General features: G+C 46.4%; 1 protein-coding gene across 1 annotated transcript in view; it reads right to left on the minus strand.

Moving 5' to 3' along the window:
• Window positions 1-676: 676 nt before the first annotated feature.
• CWF19L2 (CWF19 like cell cycle control factor 2) overlaps window positions 677-21,380 on the minus strand; it is a 156,441-nt gene continuing 135,737 nt past the window's right edge. Inside the window, exons 17-18 of the mRNA XM_073662189.1 lie at window positions 9,460-9,561; window positions 677-954 (exon numbers count right to left, since the gene is read on the minus strand). Of these exons, the coding sequence (XP_073518290.1) occupies window positions 814-954; window positions 9,460-9,561 (243 nt within the window). The 3' untranslated portion in view covers window positions 677-813. The remainder of the gene's footprint in view (window positions 955-9,459; window positions 9,562-21,380) is intronic.

Below are 21,380 nucleotides of genomic sequence, written 5' to 3' on the forward strand. Positions count from 1 at the left end.
TTACTTCTCCTTTGCTTGCTATAAATATGTACATTTTTTTTCACCTGGTGTAAATGCTGCTGTTCTCCTGATAGTGGTGCTGTTTTTCTTTGGCTCCTACACCTGTCTGTTCATGAGATATAGCCCTCTATCCCCTATGAATACATCTAGTATCTATTAGCCAAGTAGGTGTGATTCTCAACTCTTGTTTCAAGCACCACACCCCGTTGGCTAAAAGGTTAAATCTATCTTAGGGACAGAGGGGTGCAGGAACAAAGGAAGAATATCACCAGATTCGGAACAACAGCATTTGCACCAGGTAAATAAAATTACATGCAGTATTTATGGCAACTTACAAGTCTATCAAATTTTTCATGTTGAACTGGACACGATGTATTAGTGTCTGCAGACTGGAATAAAAGGTTTTCACTTTTTTTTTTTTTTTTTTTTTCAATTTTGTCTCTCAGTTGCAGAGATATTGGCAAACAAAATATTTGGCACCTAATGAGTTAACTTTTGTTAAGTCTAAGTGGGTGTCATCAGACAGCTTTCACTGGGGGGCGTGTTCTTCTTCTCCATGTATGATGCTGACCAATCACGAACAAATACTTTAAAAAAGTTTAAATAAAAATAATGTTTTACTCTGCTCTGCAGCTACTGCAATAATTTCAAATATTATTAAATGGACGCTAAAAAGTGTTATTTACAAAATTTATTAAAATAATTGTACACTTTTTTCGGTTTTCATATCACACTTAAAATAAAAAGTGCCGGTGTATATAGTGAGCAGTAACATATACACACCAAAACATTTATACATTTATTGCACAGATGTTACTCTCTTGTTTTTGTGAAGTCAAAAGGCTTCCACCACTGTGCAAACTGTAAAACCTTCTTCCTCTGATCGTCAAAGTTCTCCCGCACGGCTTTCCTCCAGACTCGGGGCTCCAGATCCAGCATGCCACCGATGATTTCCTGGAAGACACAAACAAGGTATCAAATGCCACCCTAGCTACTCAACAAGAAAACCTGAAGAGACTGTCAACCTTAGATAAGAGGAAGATCTAGCGGTGCGATCACTCCCTGATCGGCCATTAGAAAACATATCATGTAGTAATGTGGTTGGATGAGATTACAGAAATGTAACTGTCTTTTTTGCACCCAAAACCGCGGCAATCTTGTCCTATTTAAAGTGAACCCCATTTATAGTAAGTGGTCCCTAAACCATCACTGCAGAGTTATACAGGATGGTAATAGTTTCATAAAGAGGTCACTCACTGAGATAGGCCTTGAAGCCTAAAGGAAAAAAAAATGAAATAAGGAGGCGGTACCCTTAAAGAGTCAAGGGGGCGGTGATGGTCCAGAGTCATACATCCGGCACATGCGCAATGCACAGACGAGGCCAGGGACAACACACAGTGCTCCACTACACATGCGCATGACTTGTAATTCAAGGACTCCAGGACTCTGAAGGAGACAGGGACTACTCTATTGACCATTTACAAGTAGTACGGTGACATCATAACCCAGTTTATTTCCTTTATGCTTTGAAGCCCATTTTAGAGAGGGAAAATTCTATTACCATGCAGTATAACAGTGTGGCAATGGTTTAGAGACGTCATATTTGAAAATTAATTTTCTTTAAAGTGATGTGCTGCGGGGATTCGCCGGTTTCAGGCCCTGTAACGGAGGATATGTATGTGTCATACATATCCCTAGTGTAACGGGTCTGGGAGGTGGAACCTCTGAGCAACTATACAAAGGGGCAGTCCTTGTAAGGAAGCGGGTGGCTCCCAGGGAAGGCGGGCAGGTAGTCACGACAAGTGACAGGGACAGTCTCTGGGTAGAAGGGCAGGAAGTCAGGCAAGTGACGGGGACAGTCTCTTGACAGGCGGATGGTCACGGCAAGAGACAGCAGGGTAAGAGTCTCTAGACAGGCTAGCAGGCAGGTAGCAGGTGAGCGCTCCCAGGTGAGCGGGCAAGAGTCTCTGGACAGGCAGGTGGTCACGGCAAGTGACGGCAGAGCCTCCAGGTAGGCTAGCAGGCAGGTAGCATGTGAGCGCTCCCAGGTGAGCGGGCAAGAGTCTCTGGACAGGCAGGTGGTCACAGCAAGTGACGGCAGAGCCTCCAGGTAGGCTAGCAGGCAGGTAGCAGGTGAGCGCTCCCAGGTGAGCGGGCAAGAGTCTCTGGACAGGCAGGTGGTCACAGCAAGTGACGGCTAAGCCTCCAGGTAGGCTAGCAGGCAGGTAGCAGGTGAGCGCTCCCAGGTGAGCGGGCAAGAGTCTCTGGACAGGCAGGTGGTCACAGCAAGTGACGGCTAAGCCTCCAGGTAGGCTAGCAGGTAGGTAGCAGGTAAGCGCTCCCAGGTGAGCGAGTAAGAGTCTCTGGACAGGCAGGCAGGTATCAGGCAGGTTTCTGGCAGGTACTTCCTGGTCCGCAGGCGGACTGATCCATAGACAGACTGGCAGGTGCTGGTAGGCAGACTGTCGGACCACAGGATAGCAGGCAGGTAAGCAGATATCAGGCAGGTATCAGGCAGGAATCTGGCAGGTGACTGGCAGGTAACTGGTAACGGGACCTGAGGGCTGAAGCAGAGTTGAGAGGCTTTGCAACAACATTGCTCGGGCACCTCCATTTTGGAGGAGGTGCCTTATATATGGTGAGGTCCTCCGGCCATTGGCTGGGGACTCCTTAGGACGGCGCTGCCAGCAGAGCGGGAGGAAGCCGCCGGGCACGGAGCGGAGAGGTGAGGGGAACGGCGTCCCTGCCTAGCAGGAGGCAGGGACGCCGACGCTACAGTACCCCCCTTTAGGCCCCCCCTTTTTTAGGCCAGAGAGAAATTTATCAAGGATGAGCGGGGCATGGATGTTCTCCCGGGGCTCCCATGTTCTCTCCTCAGGACCAAACCCCTTCCAATCTACCAGAAAAAAGGTCTTTCCTCTTACCCTCTTAGTGGCCAGAATACTCTCTACCTCAAAGACGTCTTCAGCGGAAACCGGAGCAGGGGGAGTACCTGGATTGTTGGAAAAAGAGTTAAAGACAACGGGTTTGAGGAGAGATACGTGGAAGGAGTTGGGAATCCTTAAGGTGGCCGGGAGTTTTAATTTGTAGGCCACTGGATTAATTTGCCTGAGGATTTCGAAAGGGCTGATGAAGCGAGGACCTAACTTGTAGGAAGGTATCTTGAGCCGTACATGTTTGGAGGAGAGCCAAACCTGGTCTCCCGGACGGAATTGAGGCAGATCCAGACGTCTCTTATCAGCATATCTCTTCATCCGCTCGGAGGACTGAAGAAGTGCGGACCTAGTACTCTCCCAAATGGTAGAAAACTCGCTGACAAGAGACTGCGCGGCAGGGTTGTCCACAGAGGTGGAGACGGGAAACGGAATATGGGGGTGCTGGCCATAGACAATAAAGAACGGGGATTTGGAAGAGGATTCGCTCTCGTGGTTATTGTAAGAGAATTAGGCCCAAGGAAGGAGGTCCACCCAATCAGAATGGTGGGCATTAACAAAGTGCCGGAGATAGCTGGTAAGGATCTGATTGATCCGCTCCACTTGACCATTGGACTGAGGGTGGTAAGCGGAGGAGAAGTCCAGGGTGACGTCCAGCAGTTTACATGTGGCTCTCCAGAAGCGTGAGGTGAACTGAACCCCTCGATCCGACACGATGTGGAGGGGTAGGCCATGGAGACGGAAGATATGGCGGATAAAGTCCTTAGCCAGCTCAGGTGCAGACGGAAGTCCAGGCAGGGGAATGAAGTGGGCCATTTTAGAAAAGCGGTCCACGACCACCCAAATGACAGTACACCCGGCAGAGACAGGAAGATCGGTAATGAAGTCCATAGCGATGTGTTGCCACGGGGCAACAGGTATGGGAAGCGGCAGGAGATGACCAGCTGGTAAGTGTCTGGGAACTTTGTTGCGGCCACAAGATGAACAGGCAGAGACGAAGTCTACCACATCCTTACGCAGGGTAGACCACCAGTAATGCCGGGAAATGAGTAGGAAGGTCTTTTTTTGGCCGGCATGGCCAGCTAGTTTAGAAGAATGACCCCAGCGAAGAACCCTCTCACGGTCAGGAAGCGCCACGAACGTCTTGCCGGGTGGAAGACGAGTCAAATCCAAGGGGACCACATTCATCACCTTGGAGGGGTCGATAATGTGCATAGGCTCCTCCTCTTGGTCGGAGGACAGGAAGGATCGAGACAAGGCATCAGCTTTGACATTTTTGTCCGCCGGGCGGAAATGAAGGATGAAATCGAAGCAGGCAAAAAACAAAGACCACCGGGCTTGACGTGGATTAAGTCTCTGGGCATTTTGGAGATATGCCAGGTTCTTGTGATCCGTGTAGATGATCACCGGGTATAGAGCCCCTTCAAGCAGGTAACGCCACTCCTCCAGCGCCAATTTAACGGCTAACAGTTCTCGGTCTCCTATGGAGTAATTGCGCTCAGAGGAGGAGAAGATTTTAGAGAAAAAGCCGCAGGTTACCATCCTCCCAGATGAAGACTTTTGGGTGAGCACCGCTCCGGCTCCAGAGGAGGAAGCATCAACCTCCAGGTAGAACTGTTTGTTGCAGTCCGGACGGTGCAGCACAGGGGCAGAGGAGAAGGCTTGCTTCAGGGAAAGGAAGGCCTCCTCAGCTTCAGGTGGCCATACCTTGGGATTTGCTCCCTTACGGGTGAGCGCAGATATGGGCGCAGTCCGTGACGAGAAGTGAGGAATGAAGAGACGATAGTAATTAGCGAAGCCCAGGAATCGCTGTATCGCATTCAAGCCCTCCGGACGGGGCCACTTTAGGACAGCAGAGAGCTTCTCGGGATCCATTCGCAAGCCTGTCTGGGAGATAACATAGCCCAGGAAAGGAAGAGAGGTCTGCTCAAAAAGGCACTTCTCGTATTTAGCATAGAGGTGGTTCTGCCTGAGCCTAAGCAGGACCTGACGAACATCCCTCCGGTGTGTGGGAAGATCCGAAGAGAAGACCAAGATGTCGTCCAGGTATACCACCACGCAGGAGTAAAGAAGGTCACGGAAGATGTCGTTGACCAGTTCTTGGAAGACGGCGGGAGCATTGCAGAGACCGAAGGGCATCACACGGTACTCATAGTGTCCGTCCCGGGTATTAAATGCCGTTTTCCACTCGTCTCCCTGACGGATACGGACCAGGTTATACGCTCCACGTAGATCCAGCTTGGAAAAGATCCTGGCGCCTTTAAGGCGATCAAATAACTCAGAGATGAGCGGAAGGGGGTATTTATTTTTAACCGTGATCTGATTGAGTCCTCTATAGTCAATACAGGGCGAAGCGAGCCATCTTTTTTTTTTACAAAGAAGAATCCGGCTCCAGCCGGGGAAGTAGACTTCCTGATGAATCCCCTGGCCAGATTCTCCTCTATGTACTCAGACATGGCCCGGCAGGAACGAATCAGGTGCTCCTTACTGCCACAATAGAAGCAGCTCCCCTCGGCTCGCCGTGACTCTTGGCGAGATTTGACCATCTTGGTCTGGTCGATCTGCATGGACTCGGGTGAGTGCGCCGGGGAGTGACAGAAGAGGAGACAGGTTTCTGGAAAGTAGGAGCTAGGCGGGGAAACCTTCTCTCACGGGTGGTCTCTTTGGTACGTTCTTGAAACCGGATGTGAATCCGGGTAGCCAGCGACACCAGGTCATCCAGGGTGGTAGGAATGTCCCGACGGGCGAGCTCATCTTTAATCTGACCGGAAAGACCCTCCCAGAAGACGGACACCAGGGCCTCATTATCCCAGGCAAGCTCAGAAGCGAGGGTGCGGAACCGTATGGCATATTGGCCCACGGTGAGACTCCCTTGGCGGAGACATAGCAAAGAGGAGGCAGATGAGGTCTTTCGTCCCGGTTCATCGAAGACTCTTCGGAAAGCAGTGAGGAAAGACGACAGGTCGGACACCAGGGGATCCCCTCTCTCCCACAGGGGGTTAAGCCATGCCAGTGCCTCCCCAGTGAGATGGGACATGATGAATGCCACTTTGGCCCGGTCGGAGATAAACTGGTGGGCCAAGAGTTCAAAGTGCAGGGTGCACTGGTTTGAGCGGGGTCGCCTCCGAAGCGAGGAGGTGCAGAAAGCCGGGGTCCGGGGCAGGATGCCATGATATTGGTGGGCAGCGGCGCTGCCGGGTTGCGAGTCGTGACACTAGCGGTAGTTGCTGGTGGAGCAGTCAGAGTGTCCAGGCGGGAGTTGACATTCCGCAGGTGGTTCAGGATGGACTACTGCTGGGATCTCTGACGGGAGACTTCATGGTATAGGTCAGAGAGCGAGGGGGCTTGGGTGCCACCGGGTTCCATGGCCCGAGCAAATTGTAACGGGTCTGGGAAGTGGAACCTCTGAGCAACTATACAAAGGGGCAGTCCTTGTAAGGAAGCGGGGGGCTCCCAGGGAAGGCGGGCAGGTAGTCACGGCAAGTGACAGGGACAGTCTCTGGGTAGAAGGGCAGGAAGTCACGGCAAGTGACGGGGACAGTCTCTTGACAGGCGGATGGTCACGGCAAGTGACAGCAGGGTAAGAATCTCTAGACAGGCTAGCAGGCAGGTAGCAGGTGAGCGCTCCGAGGTGAGCGGGCAAGAGTCTCTGGACAGGCAGGTGGTCACGGCAAGTGACGGCAGAGCCTCCAGGTAGCCTAGCAGGCAGGTAGCAGGTGAGCGCTGCCAGGTGAGCGGGCAAGAGCCTCTGGACAGGCAGGTGGTCACGGCAAGTGACGGCAGAGCCTCCAGGTAGGCTAGCAGGCAGGTAGCAGGTGAGCGCTCCCAGGTGAGCGGGCAAGAGTCTCTGGACAGGCAGGTGGTCACAGCAAGTGACGGCTAAGCCTCCAGGTAGGCTAGCAGGTAGGTAGCAGGTAAGCGCTCCCAGGTGAGCGAGTAAGAGTCTCTGGACAGGCAGGCAGGTATCAGGCAGGTATCTGGCAGGTACTTCCTGGTCCGCAGGCGGACTGATCCATAGACAGACTGGCAGGTGCTGGTAGGCAGACTGTCGGACCACAGGATAGCAGGCAGGTAAGCAGATATCAGGCAGGTATCAGGCAGGAATCTGGCAGGTGACTGGCAGGTAACTGGTAACGGGACCTTAGGGCTGAAGCAGAGTTGAGAGGCTTTGCAACAACATTGCTCGGGCACCTCCATTTTGGAGGAGGTGCCTTATATATGGTGAGGTTCTCCGGCCATTGGCCGGGGACTCCTTAGGACGGCGCGCGCGGCCCCTTTAAGAGAGGGGGAGCGGGCGCGCGCCCTAAGCACAGAGGCCGGGAAGCAGCGCGCGCTGCCAGCAGAGCGGGAGGAAGCCGCCGGGCACGGAGCGGAGAGGTGAGGGGAACGGCGTCCCTGCCTAGCAGGAGGCAGGGACGCCGATGCTACACCTAGCCAGTGGGTGCAGCCTCACTCTCCATATACTTATCCATACAATTAGTGCCCACTGATCGGACACACCCACTGGCCTTCTGGGTCACTAGACTGGGCATGGACTTGCTCCATACAAGTGTATGGAGAGAGAGGCTGCGCCCCCTGGAGGAAGTATGTATAACTCATACATACCCTCCGGTTCCGGGTCTGAAACCGGCGAATCCCCGCAGCGCACAGTGCGTGCGCTGGGGGAATTCATAGGTCTGTAGTCACACAGAATGACTACAGACTTATCGGTTCTGACCGGACAACCCCTTTAAAGAAGTTGTACAGTACTTTAGACTTCCCCCCCCCAATGTATCCCCCTGGTGCCCCTAAGACTTTTGTAATTACCTTACGTTGCTGATAATGCCTGTGAGCGGCGCTATCGCTGGCTGCTCACAGGCATCACATGACCCCGCGCTGACGTCACAACAAGTGAGGCGTGACTCAGCGCTGGGGTCCCCGCGGTGGCTGCTGGGTTGAGGGTGGGATAACCCCCTGCGTCACACCCGGTATCCACCGTGCGCTTTCCCAATGATGGGGAGAGGCAGAGCGCGCGGTAGATGCAGGGTGTGATGCAGGGGGGTAACCCCGTCCACAGCCTGGCATCCACCTGAACGCGGAAGACAAAGACCCCCGGCTGCAGCCAGCACTTGTCGTGACGTCAGCAGATGATCCCTGTGAGCGGCCAGTGATAACGCCGCTCACAGGATGTCAGCAACATAAGGTAATTACAAAAATCCTAAGGGGCCCTGGGGGGATACATTGGGGGGGGGGTAATATTAAGTACTGGACAACCCCTTTAAGTGTATGGGAAGGAGTTGGAATATTAGACCTAGTGAAGGACAATAGTCGTAACAGCTGGAGCGGTGCTGTTTTGAAGCTAAGACATTTCCAACCTCTCAAATGCAGCAAATAAGAAGAAATAAAGAGGCGAGTATGACTGCAAGATCAGGCTACACAGGGGATTACTTTGAATCTACAACCATAGAGTCACATAGGTTTGTACAGGAACTGAATACAAAATTGATAGGAGACTTTTCATCAAGACCTAATGCAAGGCAGCTGAATTTATTTTAGATCAGTGGATGAACAGAAAAATGTTTGCAATAGGTGGATAAACACTTCAAAGAAGAAATTCCAATAATTTTTTCTTTTCCCTAAATCATCATAATATGTTAAAATACTTATCGATCGCAGTCTTTCCCAGCATCGCTCCCATCTATGAATCATGTGACTGGTATATTAGCCCCAGTTACAAGGGAATGTCTGCCTGCAGACTGCATAGCAGAGCTGACTGGATCTCCTAGGGCCCAGCAGCTGCTTCTCTACACCCAGAGATGACATGATCACCGGGTCCGGAGGAGGAAGCACTATCAGTGCTTCCTAATCTATATTCACAAGCGCTGGTTCAGTGCTGTGTATACAGTGACCAAGAATGTAAATATGGTAATAAACCATGTTTATCTTCTCTGTGAGAAGTCCGGCTGTATCTGACAGCCTGCTCCCTACCACCACAGCTGCACAATCTCCTGCATGTTGCTTACTATGCAGTGACGTTTTAGAACGTCAGTGCGAAGCAACGTGTGGACCGCCCGGACATTTATAGTGTATTGGCAGTAAAGTAGTAGTTACGATTTCTTACAGAGCTGCTAGCTTTTACATTTCTACATAACTAATAACTAACTAACTTCTAACACCAGTCAGCAGAGGATATTTTCTGCTGTATCTAACTGTGCGCTATGGAAGCTTTTTTCTTAGCTGTTACAGTATAGTATCTACATTGTACCAAATACATGTTCAAAGCCATATATGAACATGATACCCTTCAGTAGAAGGGTTTACTATGGACCGGTGAGTCACAATGCGATGAATGTGATCACTATGAATTTTACATTGCTTTTAGTTGCCGAATAAGTGACTTTAAAGCCAATGCTGGTTCCTATGCTAGAAGGACACGGAGCGGGCAGCGCATTACTAGGACGAACAGCTCTTACTAATGTTAACAACCAATAGAATAAGGAAACCTGAGAAATTGAGAAATGTTCTGTGGTCGTCGAGACATAAATACCTTGCCAAAGTAATGTGGGAACTTGTTATGATCTTCGATAATGTGAGCAAACCCTCCTTGTAGTCCAAAATCCACCGAGAAATAAGGCAAGCCTTTTGGAACCTTTAAAAGTACAGAAAAAAAATCAGTTGAGATCAGAGCAAAGCATAATGTGATGATTTTAGTTGCAGGGCCACAGGGGCCCCATCTGGTTCTTTATGGAAAAATCTTTAACAGCAATGTCCATTTTTAATAATCTCTACTAAAGTGGTTGCTTAATAAGCTGATCACAAGGTGTTATTCTACTGGAAGCACTGTATAGTGCCACCACAGGAGAAATGAGGCATTACACCTTTCTCATTGACGTCAATGCCCTCTGCTATGGCGAATACATGATGGAATACATTTTCCCCCACGTATATATATATCTCAGAGAATATCTTTGTAAGCAATGTTTTTGTTGTTTTTTTTGTAATATTTTGGACACATATCGGGTTATAGATTTTTTTAAATAATATGTACAAGCGTCATCTCTATATGTTATAGTCTTATGATTTAAATGCATGTTTAAAATTTTGTAACCAGTGTTGCATATCTTTAAAATGACTAGCAATAATAAAAATTGAAAATGCTATCATTGACTTGAGAATAAAAAAATGAAAATCCATGAGACATGCGTACTTCATCCCAGGAAGAAGCCATTAGGCGAAACCCAAGGCCCGGTTATTGACTGTTGTGCAGAATACCTTTAGATTCTAAGGGATTTTGTTGAAATTGGATTTTGTAAATATAATAAGAAATTTATTTTTTGGATTGGCGGAGCAGCCCTCTGTTCGGTTATGATCTGAGTTTATGCACAACAAAGATATTGGGAGGTACAAATAACTGGTGCTGGTTTATCAACTACATACGGACATCACAAGTGTTTCGAGGAAGGACAGACCAGGAGGATACTTGGACGTGTTCAAAAGGCTGTGGATGCAGTAAAGTGCAATTAATTTATTTATTGGATGTGAAAGTAATTGGACTGCTTCACCGAAGCTTGATCTAGCACCAGTCTATATATTTTCTGTAGAGTGCTCGACATATTTCTTATCTTAATCAAAGTAAATAGTGGACCAGCGGGAAAGATCAGTCATGCGATGCTGGAACAAGGGTAAAATTAGTAAGTAGACCTTTTTTCTACTTATTTTAGACGTATTGATGGCTGCTGTGGACTGCTGTTTAAAGGGGGTTGTCCAGTCTTGGGACAGAAGTCTGCAGTCACTCTATGTCGCTTCAGACTTCCGAATTGTGACTGCGTGCGACGTGCAGGCTGTCGCGATTTTCCGGTATTTCCGGTGTGAGCAGGCAATCTGCAGTGACAGAGCGACTCCACACTTTTGTCCCAAGTCTTGACAAACCACTTGAAGTGAATCGGTCAGTACATTTTTGCTGTTTTCTGAGAGCAGCATGATGTAGGGGCTGAGACCTTGATTACGGCAATGCTTCACTTACTAGGCTGTGTGTTGTTGTTTCCATAAAATCAGTGTATCATCAGCAGATTATCACTACAGGACTAGGTGTCTCGTACCTCCTGGTTCAGCCACACCCCAGCACTAATTAGCAGTTTTGTGTGGATATATATTGTACACTGAAACCTGTCAATCAGTGGTGTGGGCAGTGTTATCCAGGGCTCAACATTCCCAGCTCTGCGAGTCTGCAATCGCTGCACCCAGAAAACTGAGTGATACATGGCTGGAATCAGGTTCTCCGGTTCTACATCATGCTGCTGTCAGATTCCTTTTAAATTACTCGGTAAACCCTTTTACAGGTTTTTCCCCACCACTTACATTTATGCACACCAATAGGATTTTGCCCTAAATGTATAATTTGTTGGGGTCCAGAAATAGGGAAAAACCACTGATCCCTAAAACAAATGGTCCCTTCGGTTTATTTTAGCCTTTATTCACATTAGATAAAATTTGACCGAACTTGCCAACAAGTAAACTGTTATGTACTGTGACCTATCTGTTGCTGGAAAAGTAAGAGCAAGCATGCTGGTTTTCAGCATGCTCAATCCTTTTTTCCCCATGGGAGATAAGCCACTATTGGAGGTATATATTAAAGAGGTTGTCCACTACTTTTACATTAATAGCCTATTCCTTAGGATAGGTCGTCAATGTCTGATCGGCCGGGTTAAGCAAACAAGTATTTCCGGCTGGCAGCCACCCCTGCTGACTCCGATAACAGCTGATCGGCAGGGGTGCCGGGTGTCGGACCTCGGTCGATCAGACATTGATGACCTATCCTAAGGATAGGCCATCAATGTAAAAGTTGTGGACAACCTCTTTAGAAGCTTCTGCCTATGGAAAAAAAAACAGAAATGCTTAGTCAAGCATTCATGTTTATAGTACAATCGGGGGAAAAATTGTCCCTATACAACAGTTCTCAAAATTTATGACCGGCTTTGGTGAAGAAACTATTTTAATCCATCGTAGTATATCAGATGGCAACCTCAGAAGAATGTGCCACCACTATTGCCTTTCAGCAATCGGGGTTGATATGGAAATTTGGGATAGACAGTAAGATATTGTAGGGCAAAATATAGGTAATATTAAAGGGGGAAATTAGCCTGGTTAAATCACAACGCATCCTGAGCCATCATGCCGCCCTCCCAACATCTATAAATCCTTCTTTTCATCTCAGCATCGTATTAGAGGAAGCCTTTATGGAACGAATGGCAACGAGAAAATCCATATAGTGTCATCTAAAAGGTGAAGAGGTCTCCCAATTCGGGCAAGGTTAGGAATAAATAAATAAGAAAACTCAATGACATCCGGCGCTGGGGAATAGTCGTCGTCTTCTTTAATAAGCCACATCGGATCAGTCCCTTTTATGTTATTTATAGTGGGAAGAAGAGATCTGAGAAAGGACCTTCGGTGCCTCCGACATTTACTAGTAAGAATTATAAATACATCCTTTTGATCATTTCAAATTTCTCAACATAAAACACTTTTTGGTCTATTACTTTAAAAACTAGCTAAAGCTTGACTTACAGTTTAATATATACTACATAGCTCTGAAGGATATAAAAGCGTCTTGCACGGGGAGGATTTAGTAGCAACCTGGCTTCCACCATTTCAGTAAGTAGTGGTGCACAAAGTTTTGCCCCTTTCACTTAGCAATGCTTAACCTGCGCCTTCAGAGACCCTTTTAAATGGTGGTAAAGGAATAAATAAATGTAAGTTTCTAATTAAAACTTAAAAAATTAGCACCCTTCTGTTTATTAGCTTTACAGCCTGAGCAATAATAAATTTGAATATGGGACGGAGAAACTTGTGTTAATGCTTCACTTTACTTTCTCCCTGCCGAGATAGTGAGATATATAGCTAAAATAACCTGTCGAATTTTCTGATGTTTTAAAACTTCCCTCATGACCTTTTAGCTCTATCTTCAGGTTTTCCATTAAAGATTTTAATGTTTTATACAACTGCACATAATTCAGGAAAATTAACTTATAATGAACCAGGACTAGTCCGGTGAAACGTTTACTCACGGACACCAGTCCGGGAGCAGTAGCTGCAGTTATGCATTTGGACATGATAGACAATCCCCACAGTTGGCACTCCTCCCAACAGCTCTCTTCCCCGGTCACAGCTTTGCTAATAGCTTGCCGATCCAAAAGCAGGCTCAATGGCAAGCCCACCGCAGAGCAATACAGGACAGTAGAGAAGGATTGACACCCACAATAAAATGCCGGCCATTATCAGCGTAAAGGGGTTTTCCCACAAACAAAGTACATTTTAATCAATAGATCTTGGAATAATAATAATTTCCACAATTGGATGCGTTTTAAAAAAATGTTCCTGTGCTGAGATAATCTTATAAATGTGCCCCTGCTGTGTACTGTGTAACGGCTGTGTCCGACCATGCAGAGTTAGTCCAGTTCAGGGTCTGCATATTCCATAGCTCCTGGCTAGGGAAGAAAGTTCAAGTCACTTGTGATAAGGGAGTGCACAGATAAAACGGCAGGGGCTCACAGATGCTACTTCCTAATGTTACACATTTCCCTGGCTGTTTTATCACAGGAGTGAGTGTTTCTGCTGCCTCACCAGTCATGTGAGCTCATCATAAAACAATTCAGTGATGCAGGAGCTCCAGCGGTGGCTAAGCTTATATGTTACTGATTTGATTTATGAGAAGCTTACAGGACTGGTGACGCAGCAGAAACACGCACTCTTGTGTTACCACAGGCAGGGAAATGTGATACTTCAAAAAGTAGCAGATCTGAGCCCCTGCGGTTTCATCTGTGTCCTCAGTTATCATAAGTAACTTAAGCTTTCTCCCCTGGCCAGTAGCTGTGGTAGGTGCCAACCATGAACTGGAGCAACTCTGCATGGACAGACACAGCCATTACACAGTACACAGCTGGGTCACATTTATAAGATTATCTCAACACAGGAACAGTTTTTTAAAAAAAAAACATTCAATTGTGGAACTTATTATTATTCCAAAATGTATTAAATTAAATATAATTTGATTGGGAGACAACCCGTTTAAAGGTTAGTGCAGGTGCAGAGGTTGAGTCTTGTTAAAATATTTGTTAAAATATTGATGAATAATATTTAGAATTAAGTAGCAGCCATCACTGGGATTAAAATAGTTATCTCAACATTTGTTAAAAAGTAAAAAAATATATATATTTTTTACCCCATCAAATATAAAGAAATGTAGAAAATAAACCCCCAAAAAATTAAACCATAAATTAAATCCCAGAAAAAAAAAAATCTAAATGCCAAAATTGCTGCCCGCACTTCCCACAAAGAAAATAAAAAGTGGTCAAAATGTCATATGTACCCCAAAACAGTATCCATAAAAATGTTTTTTTTTTTTTCATACTTTCACTGCACTTGGAAAATGTTTTTTTCCCCATTTTTCAGTACATTGGAAGGTACAAAGAACGGCGTCATTCAAAACTACAACTCGTCCTACAAAAAACAAGCCCTTATATGGCTGAAAAATAGATGACGGAAAAATAAAAAAAAATTATGGAAGAAAGGGAGAAAAAAATGAAAAAGCAAAAACAAAAAGTTACTGGGTCGTTAAGAGGTCTTGCTAATTAATTTTATTCAGGCTGCATACATCAACCACTAAGGGGAGCTTAATGAAAACAAATGAAATCTATCAGCAAGATTTTGCTCTTTAATCTGAAAGCAGCACGATATAGGGGCAGAGACTCTGATGGTTGTGATGTGTTTTGATAGAATCCCTGTTTTGTTTGTTGTAGATGTAGCAGTGGTGGGAATACTGAGCCCTGTATAACCCCGCCCACTCCACTGATTGGCAGATTTCTGCATACAATGTCAGCAAGCTGCCAATCAGTGGTGGGGGCGGGGTTACACAGATTAGCCTGACTGGTCTGCACATGAGATCTAGTCCTGAAGTGATAATCTCCTGCTGACAAAACACAAATTGTATTGAAACTAAAGTACAAAGCCTAATAAGTGACACATCCCTGGAATCAAACACTCTGTTCCTACATCATGTTGTTCTCAGAGTAAATATCAAAAGCCTACTGACAGATTCCATTTAAATGTACAGCCAGTATGGATTCCAATAGGAACTATATACATCTGTATGTGATGAGCTCCCCCTTGTGGTGGCTGCAGGTAACCCTTATGATAGTTTCACAAAAAAATAAAATAAATAAATAAAAAGAAATGCAGGGCCCCCACCCAACAGAGAGCCTGTTAGCGTACCTGCATGAATCTGAACCTATTAAAACACTTCGGGGTTTTAATAAACTAATTAATTAATTAATTTTAAAAAAAACATGACTACAGGCAAGTAATAAATAAAATCAACAGTATATTTATTAATTTGTCACGGAGACGAATGATTAATCTATAAAGTATTATGCAAGAAATATAGAAAAAATAGATTAAAGTATAAAACTTTAAGTCTTTGTGAGACACTGACATTAAATGTGACATTCAAAATGTCACCGAAAGCCGGCGGGCTGCTCCAGACATAGTGTGAGATTTGTCATTATAAGAAAAGCTACATCTGCAGACAGCTCGACCTCCACAGAAACGACGTCTAATGGGCGCGAGAGCAGAGCGCCAGGCAGGACGTCTGCGACAGATGAATGCCGCGGCATTACCGGCGGATCACACCGCGGCCTATGTAGATGATGGATGGCATTACTGAAAAACACCGTAATCTGTCCCCTAAAATGATCAGATCTCGCATAATCTCGTCAGAGATACAAGGGAGAGAATTACTCTTCGCTCTGGGAATTTCATACAAATTGGAATTAGAGGTAATCTCAAAAGTAGGATAGCGATCATCTCCTGTAGAAAAACACAGCAGAGCGAGACAAAGCGGAGAAATAACAGAGCAGGAAAATAGGAAAATATAGCATGAGAATGGCGAGAAACAGTGTGAACAGAGACCAAGGAAGATGGGGTCAGAGCCTGCAATGTGTCGGCTCAAAACGGAAAAAGCATTTCTCACCCCATTGGATTCCTATCACCATCTGACTTTGGAGTGTTGCCCCCCCATTTGTTGGATTTGGCGACAACCTTGGGGGTTTTGCACCAATTTTTGAGCTGCCTCTTTTTCCTATTGATAAATAGATGGAAAAAAAAATTGGGAAAGACGCACCACTTTTTTTCTTGAGCCGAAATATCTCAGAGATGAGTTGATTAAGTACCCTAGTTTTTTCTACACTATATTTGGAGGGCTGCCTGTTTTTTTCTACCTTTTGAGTGAACCTTACATCAGTCTCCAGGGGTGTACACCCAATATTCCACCTCGCTGCCATTATCCTTTCTTTAAATGGATAAAACTAATGGCTCACACATCTTAATCATTGATTTCAAGATTTCCATTCAGTCCCATTGCCCCTTTTGCATAACATCAGGCTCCTTGGCCCACCGTGTATAACATCCGGTCCCCTTTGCACCCGTGTATAGCATCCAGTCCCCTCGCTCCCCCCCGTGTATAACATGCAGCCTCCTTGCCCCCCGTGTATAACATCCGGCCCTCTTGAACCCCTCCTGGTGTATTACTGTTAGAATCTATGTGGTTTTACCATCGGCCATCCTTGATTGATCAACAATTTCTTGAAAAGTATAAGTTCGGTTCTGAACCTTTGTTGTCTCCTTTTCCTGTGGTGGCGATTGATAATACTCCCCTGGAGCATGGGAGCATTCTTCGAAAGGTCACTGGGTTTCCACTTACTATGAATATGGAACATCAGGAGCAGATTGACTTGTACTTGCTAAGTTGCCTTCCCCGGTCATCCTGTGGTTGCCCTGGTTAAAAGTGCATAATCCTTTGCTGGACTGGTCATCTGGTTTCATAAGATCCTGGGGTCAGGGGTGTTATGGTAAGTGTAGTAATATTCACATTGCAACAGTTGTGAAGGGGGAGTTACCTGAACCCATTCAGGATTTTTGGAGGTGGAGTCGAAAGCTTTACCACCTCACAGAGATTACGATTGTGCTATTGACTTCGTCCCTGATGCTAAGCTCCCTAAGAGTCGGTTGTTTAATCTGACAATTCCCGAGAGGGAGGCTTTGAAGGAGTACCTTCAGACTAGTTTAGCTGCAGGTCACATAAGACCCTCTAAGTCTCCTGTGGCGGTTGGGTTCTTTTTTGTCAAAAAGAAGGATGGGGGTCTTAGGTCATGTCTGGATTTTCAGGAGATTAATAAGATCACTGTGCGCAATTCTTACCCGTTACCACTTATTCCGGATTTGTTTAACCAATTGACCGGAGCTAAATGGTTTTCTAAGATTGACCTTTGTGGGGCATATAATTTGCTGCGGGTGAAGGACGGTGATGAATGGAAGACAGCTTTTAACACCCCGGAAGGTCATTTTGAGTGTTTGGTGATGTCTTTTGGGCTTACTAACGCCCCTGCATTTTTTCAAAATTTCATCAATGACATTCTGAGACCCTTGATCGGTAGGAGTGTTATTGTTTATCTGGATGACATTTTGATTTATTCATCGGATCTTGAGTCTCATTGGCAGAGAGTCCGTGAAGTTCTTCAGATACTGAGAGATAACACACTCTTTGCTAAATTGGAGAAGTGTCAGTTTGCTGTCCAGAAAATTAGTTTTTTTGGGTTACTGTGATGGTTTTGAGATAGACCCGGTGAAAGTTCAGGCTGTGCTGGAGTGGCCGAGGCCTGAGGGTTTGAAGTCCGTACAGAGGTTTTTGGGGTTTGCCAATTATTACCAGAAATTCATAAAGAATTTCTCTGTCATCGCTAAACCCATTACTGATCTTCAAGAAGGGTGCTAATACAGTCCCAAGGGTCCACTGAGGCTATTGAAGCTTTTGAGTATCTCAAGGAGAGGTTCAGCTCTGCTCCTGTTCTTATCCAGACGAATGAGACCAAGCCATTTTTGGTTGAGGTGGATGCCTCATCTATGGGCATAGAGGCAGTTCTATCCCAGGAGGGTGAGGATGGGGTGCATCCCTGTGCTTTCTTTTCAAAAAAAAATTTCTGAGACAGAGCTCAACTATGATGTTGGGAGTCGTGAGTTGTTGGCTATTAAACTCGCGTTCGAGCATTGGCGACATTTTTTGGAGGGGGCTCGACATCCTATACAGGTTTTCATTGATCATAAGAATTTAATTTATCTGGACGCAGCCAAACGTTTGAATGCCCGTCAGGCTAGGTGGGCACTGTGTTTTGCCCGGTTCAATTTTTCCGTAACCTTTGTCCCGGGGAAAAATAATGTTAAGGCTGACGCTTTGTCTCGTAGTCTCGTAGTTTCTCTCCAGCGGTGAATGCTGAGAGGGAGGAGTGTATTTTGCTGAGAGGGGTGGTGGTGGCCACATTGGATTCTGAGTTGGAGAATAGTATCCAAGGAGTTCAGAGTGCGGCACCAACTAACACTCCGTGTGGTAAATTGTTTGCGCCTAGAGCCTTGAGGAGAGCATTGTTTGTTGAATGCCATGAGTCTCGGTTGGCGGGTCACCCAGGGATTTCGGAAACTAGGAAGTCTAGTGGGTGCGTCAGTGTTCTGTGTGCGCTTGGTCGAAGGCCTCTCACGTTCCAGCTGCGGGGTTGCTGTGCCCATTGGAAGTTCCTAGTTCGCCATGGAAGCACCTTGCCATGGATTTTATCACAGATCTGCCATTATCAGAGAGTTTTTCTGTCATCTGGGTTGTTGTGGACCGGTTTAGTAAAATGTGTCATCTGGTTCCGTTCAACAAGTTACCTTGCGCCAAGACTCTTGCTAAGGCTTTTGTGAAGGAGATTGTCAGGCTCCATGGTGTTCCCACGGACATGGTTTCCGATAGGGGTCCACAGTTTGTGGCTCGCTTTTTGTGACAGATTGAAAATTCATTTGTCATTCTCGTCGGGGTATCATCTAGAGTCCAATGGACAGACTGAAAGGAAGAACCAGGACGTCGAGCAGTTTTTGAGATGTTTTGTGGCAGACAACCAGGAAATGAGGTCAGAATTTCTACCACTTGCGGAGTTTGCCCTTAATAATCATACTTCTTCCTCGGCTGGTTGTTCTTTTTTTGTTGTACTGGCAGGTATCCATCTTTTGGTCCATTTTCCAAAGGTGGGGCTGCTGTACCGGAGGAGGACAATTTTTCTGGTGACTTGGAGAGGGTTTGGACCAGTGTAAGCCTGAACCTTAAAGAGGCTAACAGGAGATCAAAAAGGTATTTTGACAAAAAAAGAAAGGAGTCCTTGTTTGCTGTTGGGGATATGATTTGGTTGTCCTCTAGGAATCTTCGTTTGAAAATTCCTTCTAAAAAACTGGGGCCTAAATTTGTGGGTCCTTTCAAAGTGGTTAAGATTGTCAACTCGGCAGCGGTGAGGTTGGGCATTCCCTCGTCCTGGAGGATTAATTCTGTGTTTCATGTGTCGCTACTTAAGAAGGTGGTCACGCCTGATAAGCAGGCGAAGCCTACTGTTTCTCCTGTTGATGAGGACGGTGAATTTGAGATTTCTAGCATTTTGGATTCCAGGTGGCATAGAGGAAGATTACAGTATCTTGTGTCCTGGAGAAGTTTCGGCCCCGAGAATAATTCCTGGGTGAAGGCCGAGGACGTCCTAATTAAGGCTTTTCACAGGAGATTTCCTGGTAAGGCTCGGCCTAGAGGATTCGGAGGATACTCGTAAAAAGGGAGGTACTGTTAGAATCTATGTGGTTTTACTATCTACTCGTAAAAGGGGAGGTACTGTTAGAATCTATGTCGTTTTACTATCGGCCATCTTGTTGTGGTTTGCTGGCTTCTAGTCTTTTCCTCTGGTTCTGGGTGTCTTGGTCACATGAGCTCTTCACTCTTTATTACTCAGCACCTGTCTCTCATTCCCCACTGGATATCAGTGTTGTTACGCTCGTGCTCTGGCTAAGTTGCCTAGTTTAGTTCTTTGTGCTTTGGACAATTGATATCCTGAGACATCTTGTTCCACCAGTTTTGTTCCCTTTAATCTTCATTTCTGCAACTAACTTTTCTGTTAGGAGGCATCCTGATTTTGCTCCCAGTCCTTAGATCTTTTAGGGACCCCTTTCCCCTTCCTACAGGTCTTCGTTTGAGTTCAGTGCAGGAGTTTCGGTGGGGCTATTCACAAGGAATATGGCACCCACCACAGCGTAGGGTTAAGCTGAGTCTCAGTTCAGGGACAGCTTTTCCTTCTCATTCCTTAGCTCTAAGTTGCAGAACATAACAATTACATCCAGGCCTCTCGCCCCCCTCCTCCCAGTGTATAACATCCAAGCCTCTCGCCCCTCTCCCGTGGTGTATAATATCCAGACCTCTCATCCCCCTCCCCCGTTGTATAACATCTGACTCCTCGCCCTCCTGGTGTATAAAATCTGGCCCCTCACCCCCACCTCCCCCCGTGTATAACATTCGGCCCCTCGACCGCCTCCCCTCAGTGTATAACATCCGGACCCTCAATCCCCCAGTGTACAACATCCGGTCCCTCGCCCCCCTGGTGTACAACATCCAGCCCCTCGCCCCCCTTGTGTACAACATCCGACCCCTCGCCCACCCCCTACACCCGGTGTATTTCATCCAGCCCCTCAATCCTTCAGTATACAACACTCGGCCCCTCAATCCCCCAGTATACAACATCCGGCCCCTTAATCCCCCAGTATACAACATCCGGCCCCTTTTACCCCCCCCCGTCTATAATATCTAGCTCCACCCCCTCCCCGTGTATAACATCCGGCCCCTCAACCCCCCCCCCCGTCTCCCCGATGTATAACATCCAGCCCCTTGCCCCCCCTTTGCTAACATGTGACAGAATGGCTGGTGGTGAGCCATTGGCAGAGCTCACTTATACCAGCGCGGTCCTGTAATGGGAGCCACCGGGGTAACAAGTCCGTTCATAACATTTCTTCCCTTGAGAAGAAGCTACATGTATATTTGGAAAACACATTAATAAGATTAATTTTACTATATAGGACGACATAACTTGAGGGAATCACTGAGTAAGGTCTCATGGTTTTCATTAATACTCCAGATAAGATTCTCAGACTTTTTCCTCCTCGTTTCCCATTTATTATCCTTTTCTGACTCCTGATACATTTAATCATACGCTTCTGCTTGACACCACTTTGCTGATCCTGGTGTCTCCATACTCTAAATTAACTGATCTGACCCCTTCTCATCTCCTCCACCTTGAAAGTAACCTGTAGTAATCAGCTTATCCCTTCCTCCGCACGGCTGTTTTCTTTCGATGGAACTGGTTTATTATCTGATCTAATTATACACTGTGTGCAGAATTATTAGGCAAATGCGTATTTTGATCACATGATACTTTTTCTACATGTTGTCCTACTCCAAGCTGCATAGGCTTGAGAGCCAACTACCAATTAAGTAAATCTGGTGATGGCATCTCTGTAATGAGGAGGGGAGTTGACTAATGACATCAACACCCTATATAAGGTGTGCTTAATTATTAGGTAACT

The sequence above is a fragment of the Phyllobates terribilis genome, unplaced genomic scaffold (genome assembly GCF_046119375.1).
Source record: "Phyllobates terribilis strain yellow unplaced genomic scaffold, ASM4611937v1 Scaffold_2__4_contigs__length_985480577, whole genome shotgun sequence".
NCBI classification, from domain to species: domain Eukaryota; kingdom Metazoa; phylum Chordata; class Amphibia; order Anura; family Dendrobatidae; genus Phyllobates; species Phyllobates terribilis.